This window comes from Sinocyclocheilus grahami, unplaced genomic scaffold (genome assembly GCF_001515645.1).
Source record: "Sinocyclocheilus grahami isolate Dianchi unplaced genomic scaffold, SAMN03320097.WGS_v1.1 scaffold471.1, whole genome shotgun sequence".
Taxonomy (NCBI): Eukaryota; Metazoa; Chordata; class Actinopteri; order Cypriniformes; family Cyprinidae; genus Sinocyclocheilus; species Sinocyclocheilus grahami.
This window is the reverse complement of record NW_015505650.1, coordinates 662919-673205: the sequence shown is the minus strand read 5'-3', so window position 1 is coordinate 673205 and position 10287 is coordinate 662919. Positions and strand designations below refer to the sequence as shown.

The 10287-nt window shown below is 33.8% G+C and overlaps 1 protein-coding gene across 1 annotated transcript in view; it reads left to right on the top strand.

The window, feature by feature from the left end:
• The window catches only part of LOC107553363 (neuroplastin-like), a 38692-nt gene that overhangs the window by 25405 nt on the left and 3000 nt on the right, over window positions 1-10287 (top strand). The window contains exon 6 of the mRNA XM_016235570.1: window positions 817-1090. Coding sequence (XP_016091056.1) covers window positions 817-1090 — 274 coding nt within the window. The remainder of the gene's footprint in view (window positions 1-816; window positions 1091-10287) is intronic.

Here is a 10287-nt window from a genome sequence, read left to right as displayed (position 1 = left end):
TTTTCAGGATTCTTTGATGAATAAAAAGTTAAAAAGAGCAGCATTTATTTAAAATATAAATCTTTTCTAAGAATATAAATCTTTGCTATCACTTCTTAACAATTTAACACATCCTTGCTGAATAAAAGTTTTCATTTCTTCAAAAAAAGAAAGAATAAAAATGTACTGACCCCAAACTTTTGAACGGTAGTGTATATTGTTAGAAAATATTTCTATTTTAAATAAATGCTCTTCTTTTTAACTTTTTATTCATCAAAGAATCCTGAAAAATCACAGGTTCCAAAAAAAATAATAAGCAGCACAACAGTTTCCAGCTCTGATAATAAATCAGCATATTATACTGATTTCTGAAGATCATGTGACACTGAAGACTGGAGGAATGATGCTGAAAATACTGAAATCTGAAAATGCTGATTTGCTGCTCAAGAAACATTTCTGATTATTATTGTGCTGCCCAATATTTTTGTGTAAACTGTGATACATTTTATTTTTCAGGATTCACAGATGAATAGAAAGCTCAAAAGAACAGCATTTATTTGAAATGGAAATCTTCTGTAACATTATAAATGTCTTTACTTTCAATTTTGATCAATTTAATGTGTCCATGATGAATAAAAATATTAGTTTCTTTAAACAAAAAATCGTATTGACCCCAAAACAATGTGTACGGTAATGTATCCTGTATCCATGTAAAGTATGAAAATTGTCATCATTTACTCTCCCTCATGGTATGACACTGAAATCACATTGAAATGTATCTCATAGACAGCTGATGAGGAGGTGATGTCATGAATTACATTGATTTTCTCTTCATAGGACATTGACAACAGCACCGGCCGATTCTTCGTCATCAGCAAAGAGAATTTCACAGAGCTGAGCATCATGGGTCTGGACATCAGCACAGATCCGGGCGAGTACATCTGCAACGCCTCAAACATCATCGGCTCCAAAGAGTCCGTGACCATCCTGCGAGTGCGGAGTCACCTCGCCCCGCTCTGGCCTTTCCTGGGCGTCCTAGCCGAGATCATCATCCTCGTGGTCATCATTGTGGTTTACGAGAAGCGCAAGAGGCCAGACGAGGTTCCAGACGGTAAGTAGTGCTCTGCTTTTAAGGATTGTTGCTAAAGGTCTTGCGGTATGATTTCCTGTAGCTGCTTGTGGAAATGCTGACCATCATTCTGATGTACACTACCGCTCAAAAGTTTGGGATCAGTAAGACTTGTAATGTTTTTACAGGAGTTTCTTCTGCTCATCACGGCTGCATTTATTTGATCAAAAATACAGGAAACAATTTAATATTGTGAAATATTATTATGGTGTAAAATAACGTTTTTCTATTTTAATATACATTAAACTGTAATGTATTTCTGTGATGCGCAGCTGTATTTTCAGCATCATTCCTCCAGTCTTCAGTGTCACGTGATCTTCAGGAATCATTTTAATATGCTGATTTATTATTAGCATTATCAACAGTTGTGCTGCCAAAAATTTTTTTGGAAACTGCAATACTGTTTTCAGGATTCTTTGATGAATAAAAAGTTAAAAAGAACAGTATTTATTTAAAATAGAAATCTTTTCTAACAATATACACTATCGTTCAAAAGTTTGGGGTCAGTAAATTTTTATTCTTTCTTTTTTTGAAAGAAATTAAAACTTTTATTCAGCGAGGATGTGTTAAATTGATAAGAAGTGATAGCAAAGATTTATATTGTTAGAAAAGATTTATATTTTGAATAAATGCTGTTCATGCATTTGCTGTTCTTATTCATCAAATAATCCTGAAAAAATATCACAGTTTCCAAAAAAATATTTGGATAATGCTAATAATAAATCAGCATATTATACTGATTTCTGAAGATCATGTGACACTTTATACTGGAGGAATGATGATGGAAATTCAGCTTTGCATCACAGAAATAAATTATATTTTAAAGGATATTAAAATAGAAACCACTATTTTATATTGTAATAACATTTTGCAAGATTACTGTTTTTTTCTGTATTTTTGATCAAATAAATGCAGCCTTGATGAGCAGAAGAGACTTCTGTAAAAACATTACAAGTCTTACTGATCCCAAACTTTTGACCGGTAGTGTAAGTGCTATTATTTGGGCAGTAGATCAGAAAAAAAGTGAATTATTCTGTCACAATTATGACAGATTATAATTGTTGACATTACTGACATAAAAACATTTTTTGTGAGGCTGTACATCTAAAGTGTGTGAGAAGCTACACATGCAAAACAGACTTTAGTAAGAATAAAGTTCAGGGATGACATATTTTTGTAACAAAAACAAAAAGCCAATAGGATTTTTCCATTGGCTTTTGGATTGCTGCAGAAAATAAGCTGTGACCAGCAAAAGAGTGTGATTCTTATGATGTTTTGTTCGTCTTCACAAATGAAACTTATGAATTTTGAAGCCTTGTTAGTTGCCTTTTTAAAGACACATAAAAGCTTAAAAATCATGAGATCTGATGCATTTTATGTCTGAGAATAAAAAGTGAAAATATCTTGAGCTTAAGATAAACAGGGTGTTAAACAAATACCTTATTTCAGACATTTTAACCAAAAAACCCATTGACTTTGGCACAGTGCAACCAGAAGTGCAAAAATGCAACTAATTTCCGAGTTTTAGGATTCCTGCAGCACTCTGTTGCATGGCTAAAATGTCCAAATATTACTTCCCCAAAAGTACTGAAAGAGTCATTAATGGAATTAGAATCAGAACAGTAATTGTTCAATTGTCTCAGCATTTATTTTCATGATCACAAATGAAAGTAAAACATTAAAACACTCATTTAAATAAACACAAATAGGCCTGTTGACTCTTAAGTGATCGCCATTGCATTCATGCTCTCTCAAAATTGCTGTCTGTGATTGATTATAGAGTTCAGCCACTGCCAATAACTTATTGCAAATAGAAAATCTAGATGCATCTGAAGTTGACATAAATAGACTGCTGTCATCACTTTCACGATGACTTCTTATATCGTATATATTCAGATAATTGTGATGCACCACACAAACAGATGCAACTAGAATAATCTGTGTAGGCTGTTTTGAACACGGATGCCGCCATCGATAATATATTCTGAAGCAGGTTGTTAGTGGGTCATTTACAGACGAGGCTCTTAGCGTAGTTGCATGAGTGAATATTCATGAGAGTTGAGTCAGAGGAGAGCCACTGGGAAATACTGACCTCTATGCTTGACCACGTTTTAATCTGAGACCGGATCCTCCACTAGAAAGACAAATCAGAGCACTAGAGCGCTTCACATTTGTACACTCTTAAAGTTAATAAATAATTGATTCAGTCATCAGCTGCGCAATGATTCTCTCGTCTCAATAAGAGAAACAGAAAGGGTAATATTGTCCGGCTATTGCAAGATATTTGGAAGCAAGGCTGTGTTTTTTTTTTTAATCCATTCTGTCAGTCTTTGCACTTTTAAAAATAAAGGTTCCAAAATGGGGTTTTTGTAGCAATGCAATTGAAGAACCATATGTTCTTAAAGGAATAGTTCACCCGAAAATAAAGATTTGCTGAAAATGTAATAAATGCTCCAAAAAAAAAAAATCCAGCATTAAGACGTTTTTAACTAAAATATGATTCCATAATAACGCTTCCTCCAGTGAAAAAGTGCATCTGCTGTTGACTCTCACATCAAAATCCAGCCACATATTAGTTTAGAGCTGTTTAAACGCTGCATGATCTGTGCAGATTTCTCTCCTGATTCACACCAGAACACTGACTCACTGGAGGAAGCGTTATTATTGATTATGGACTCGCATTTTAGTTAAAAACGTCTTAATGATGGATTAGTTTCAGCTTTTGTCTTCTCCAGATGTTCACTGATGGACTGGAGTGCTGTGGATTATTGTGATGTTTTTATCAGCTGTTTGGACTCTCATTCTGACGGCACCCATTCACTGCAGAGCACGAGATGCAATGCTACATTTCTCCAAATCTGATGAAGAAACAAACTCATCCTAATCTCGAATGGTCTTAGGGTGAGCACATTTGCAGCAAATCTTTATTTTTGGGTGAGCTATTCCTTTAAAATAACCATTTTTTGTACTTTAAACAATACTAAAGAACCAATATAAAGAACTGTTTGTGCAATGAAAAGGTTTCATGGATGTTAAAGGCTCTTCAATGCCAATAAAGAACTGTTATTTTTAAGAGTGTGGCCACAGGGGGAAGAGCAGGAGAGGATGGGGAATCATCGGTCGGTCTAAACAGGCTCCGTTCTGAACATGTCGAGGCTGTGAGTGTGACGGTCTCTAAAGGGATGCAGTCAGGCATAGCTGCATGCTGATTTGACCTATGCAGAACCACAGAAGGGTATCTCAGAGCCAGGGGTGGCCAGACGCTACCCTTTACAGTGTGCACCGCGTTCTGGTGACTGACAACACGTGACTTACACTCTCAGTCAAACTGAGCTGCTTCTGTTGTGTGCAGCTTAACTCCAGCTAGAACTCAAGATACATACGTCTGTCTTATTTAGTCTCACTGCAGTCTTTATCAGATGCAACATCCACCCAGTAAGTGCTTGTTTACATGTCTAGCAGTGAATTGCATAGGATGCATTGGGATTTCCCATGTACAAACTGAGCTACAGCAGGAATAGAATTACTTCCTCTATAAACATTCCTGGTTTTATAAACAGTTGATCCATGCATGTTTCCAATCAAATGGTTTGTCATCTTGATCCCTTTACAGTGAAATATAGAGCTTGCATGATAATGGTTAAAATGATAATCATGATTATTTTACTCAATTACACTTAAGAGGATCGTTTCTTTTTACATTATCAGAATTGTTACACTTTCACATTAAGCACAAATCAAGAAAACATCAACCCACATTGATTATTTTACCTCATCTAGTTTCCTGATGTATATTTATCATATCAATCAACACACTCTTTAAATTATGAAAACGTGTACAAGAAGGCTCTTTCAAAAGCTAAACCTCTGAAATTCCTAATATTAACTAATTAGTGTTTTTCAGTTAAAACAACGACAAAAGTGAATTTGTATTGTGGCAGAGGTTGCATGCATTTGTTCAGCAACCACAATCGCAAACAATATAGTTGAGATTAATTTTCAGATTTATTTCAGTTCATCACTGAGCTTTGATCACAGATTTAGTCGCAAGCAAACAGCGCAAACGACCACATGAAAGAAAATAGGTTATATTACACTTAAATTTGAAATATCGCAGTATAAATGATGGTTGCCAGGTTGGGAAGTTCAAGTAAAACACTGGGCAGACAGTGTGCCCATTTAAGAGAAAAGCTCTGATTAATTGGGGGATTTGAACTCTTGACATCTGGCAACCGCAACCATGAAAGCTAGTGAAGGCTTCTTAACAATGCAAGACAATGCAAAATTGAAACGTTTTCTGGATAAATAACCAGCAGACAAATATCGCAGACGATTATGCTTAATTAATGAAGAGACGCAACAATTGTGATCGCATGGCCCTAGTCCAATAGCTATTTAGTCATTGTTTAGGCTGGTAACGCTGCAGCCAGTGTTAATGTATGCAAGGTTATGGCAATAATAGTGACTAGCGGTAGATTTTGAAGTGTATTCTGAGACTCTCTGTGGGGAACTTGTTGATGTGGGCTGTGAATGTTGTCTGGTGTTGACGTGTAGTTTGTGTGCTGATGAACACATTATTTGTCAGGTGAGCGCTGGCTTCAGCTGGAAACTTCTGCGTGTTCATGTTAAACTATTCACCCAGGGCAGTAATTTAATTCAAACTGAATGAAAGTGTTTAACGATGGTGAGTCCCTGCCTGAGAGTCACAACAGAATCTTGTTTTCTCTTTATAATAGAATGGCTTGAAGTAAATAATGGGTGACACTTTCTTTTTTCCTTCTCTGTGTGGCTCCGTATTCTTTGTTGTTGGTAAGTTTGAGAACTTGCATGTCTTGAGAAATGTCTGCTTCTCTTCGTCTCCTCATTCAGGCTGTGATGTCGACGCGTGCTTATCTAATTATCAAACTATATTAAGCTGTTTGTGTCATCAGCAGTATTCATTGTGACTGGATTCTCTACTGTTAATCGTGTGGTTCGTAATGGGCTTTAATGACAGTGTTCAAAATATTTATTTTTAGTATTTAATTCATGAATGAATGGATGAATCTCATCAAAACATATTCGGGGCATATTTCACCTTCATATTCATTGATTATGACATTTATTTTCATCCCTCTTATTGTATTACAGTAAAGCCTGTTACTGTAATATTGTTTTTTTTTAATAAATGAAAAAGTATTACAACAAATACCACCATGATCTTTGGATAATTCACAATTTTAATAATATTATATTATACTATATATTATTTATTATTAGTATTTTATTATAAATTATTCTCTAAATTATTAAATTGTCACAATGCCAAAATTACATTATTTTAATTATAATAATATTAAATATAAATTATATATATATATATATATATATATATATATATAAATCAAAATTAATGTCATAATAGCAAAAATATTTTTTATTATATTTTAATTATTATAATATATCTGTATATGTGTATATGTGTGTGTGTGTGTGTGTGTGCGCGTGTACATACATATAATACAATACTAATAAATAATTCCATATATATATATATATATATGTGTGAGTGTGTGTGTCAAAACTATCATAACAAAAATAATACCATACATATAATACAATAATAATACATAATACCATATAAATACTTTATGTATAATATAATATATAATTAATGTCATAATAACAAAAAATATTTTAGTTATATTTTATATTATAATAATATATAATAATTAGGTATGTGTGTATATATATATAGAGAGAGAGGTTTTATTTATTTATTTTGTTTGTTTGGGTTAAATGATGCCCCAGATATGCTCTTGAACTCTTGCCAGGTTTCATGAGACATCTTTATTGTATGAGCTGGTTACTTCTGTTCATATAATCAAAGCTGTCAGTTGAGACACAACGTCCTAATGAATAAAATGAGCATCGTAGTAACATCTGAATAGAAACATAACACTGCTTAATTTTTTATCATAAATTCTGGCGTGCATCTGGCTGTTTGGATGATTCGCTGACCTGCATCTACAGACACTATTATACAGCATGACTGCATGCGAAACATTGAGTAAGGAGAGAAAGTTGGCGTGCATGAACGGCGTGTCCTGATTGTGGTTTGGGGAGGATTTGTCCCCAGGAGAGGGAGTGATGGGAGGCTGTGCTAGATTAAGGTAGATTATATCTGCCCACAGTCTTATCAACAGAATCAGAGATGAGGACGTAATGCGATGACGCACGTTACAGGATTTCATATTTCCAACGGCGACGTCCTCTACACCTGTGTGTGCAGATATACTGACACGAGTGAAAGTCAATTACTGCATGAACCGTTCCTTCACACTGACAGAGATTTGATTGGACTGGAGGTCAAATAGTTAATGTTATCAGTAGGCTGCACAATAATGGCCATAGTTTATTGAAAATCTGAACCACAAATGAGATGTCTTATTGGTTTAAAAAAAAAATCCTGCTCCTAATAAAATAATATATGATATGATATTTAGTGCTGGGCAACGATTAATCGCATCCAAAATAAAAGTTTTTGTTTACATAATAATAAAATGTGTATATGTATTATGTATATATAAATACACACACATGCATGTATATATTTAAGAAAAATATATTATGTTTATATATTAAATATATGTATATATAATATAAGTTATATTAATATAAATATATACATGTAAATATTTTCAAAATATATACATGCATGTTAATAACAAAAAATATTTTAGTTATATTTTATATTATAATAATATATAATAATTAGGTATGTGTGTATATATATATAGAGAGAGAGGTTTTATTTATTTATTTTGTTTGTTTGGGTTAAATGATGCCCCAGATATGCTCTTGAACTCTTGCCAGGTTTCATGAGACATCTTTATTGTATGAGCTGGTTACTTCTGTTCATATAATCAAAGCTGTCAGTTGAGACACAACGTCCTAATGAATAAAATGAGCATCGTAGTAACATCTGAATAGAAACATAACACTGCTTAATTTTTTATCATAAATTCTGGCGTGCATCTGGCTGTTTGGATGATTCGCTGACCTGCATCTACAGACACTATTATACAGCATGACTGCATGCGAAACATTGAGTAAGGAGAGAAAGTTGGCGTGCATGAACGGCGTGTCCTGATTGTGGTTTGGGGAGGATTTGTCCCCAGGAGAGGGAGTGATGGGAGGCTGTGCTAGATTAAGGTAGATTATATCTGCCCACAGTCTTATCAACAGAATCAGAGATGAGGACGTAATGCGATGACGCACGTTACAGGATTTCATATTTCCAACGGCGACGTCCTCTACACCTGTGTGTGCAGATATACTGACACGAGTGAAAGTCAATTACTGCATGAACCGTTCCTTCACACTGACAGAGATTTGATTGGACTGGAGGTCAAATAGTTAATGTTATCAGTAGGCTGCACAATAATGGCCATAGTTTATTGAAAATCTGAACCACAAATGAGATGTCTTATTGGTTTAAAAAAAAAATCCTGCTCCTAATAAAATAATATATGATATGATATTTAGTGCTGGGCAACGATTAATCGCATCCAAAATAAAAGTTTTTGTTTACATAATAATAAAATGTGTATATGTATTATGTATATATAAATACACACACATGCATGTATATATTTAAGAAAAATATATTATGTTTATATATTAAATATATGTATATATAATATAAGTTATATTAATATAAATATATACATGTAAATATTTTCAAAATATATACATGCATGTGTGTGTATTTATATATACATAATAAATATACACAGTACCCACACACACATATTATGTAAACATTTTTTTTTTATTTTGGATGTGATTAATCACGATTAATTGATGCCCAGCACTATGTATAATATAATATAATATAATGGAAAGTAGCTGAATATAATGCATTATATCATGAACAAGATGTTTTTCAATGAATGGAATTGCCTGAAATTGCAATTAAAATTGCATTATAAAATCAAATGTGTTGTAAGCAGTTTTAACTGTTTTTAGCTGAAATTTGTTTTTTTATTTAAATGTGAAATATGACCTTGTAAACCACAGTAGCTAATGTAATATAATATAATGTAGTGTAATGTAATATAATAATGTTTTATGATATAGGGTAAAGTAGCTATATATAATCTATTATATCATGAACAAGATTTATGTTTATCAATGATTGGAATTGCCTGAAATTGCAATGAAAACTCAAATGTGCTGTAAGCAGTTTTAGCTGTTTTGTAATTGTTTTCTTCTAATTTAAATGTGAGATATGACCTTATAAACCACCAAAGTGTTTCTATGATTTCCAAAAGAGGGAAAAAATGAAAGATGTTAAATTTGTCATTGTATTAGAAACTGTCATTTAATGACAAGGTAATATTACACAAAGTAGAGTTTTATAAATGTACAATACATTTAAAAAAAAAGAAATTATAAAAAAATTTTTTTTTGAAAAATTGATGTTAATAACTGTGGAAACGTGTCTGTGAAAACTGAGTCCATTGTGTCGCTCAACATTTGCATAAAGCTAAACTCTGCTCAACTCTACTCAACTTTACATGTTACTTGAAATGGCCACATTACATCCCCAAATCTCATTATAAAATTAAAACATTTAAATGAAACGAATCGCTGGTCAGTGTGAACGACCCTTTACTCTGGAGCTCCTGACTCATGAGAATGGGTTGGAGATTTGCACTGGAACATTTGTTTGGTCTGTTATATGTACAGTATAGACTTGCCGTGATAGACGGTGCTGACGGTGATACCGGTGTTAAGCCGCAACACCGGTTACGTCACTTGCCCACCGCGGCACCGACCCCCACCGTCGTTTAGATTTTTTACAGTAATAAAAATCATTTAGTTCAGTAAAAGAACAGACACTACAATTAAAAACTGAACACGGCTGCTCAATGCTGAACGACAGTCGCATCACAGATCAGATTTCATTTCTCCAGTGAGGAGAGAGAGTCCAGCTGACTGACAAGAAGAGTGAGGCGAGACAGACAAGAAGAGTGAGGCGAGACAGACAAGAAGAGTGAGGCGAGACAGACAAGAAGAGTGAGGCGAGACAGACAAGAAGAGTGAGGCGAGACAGACAAGAAGAGTGAGGCGAGACAGACAAGAAGAGTGAGGCGAGACAGACAAGAAGAGTGAGGCGAGACAGACAAGAAGAG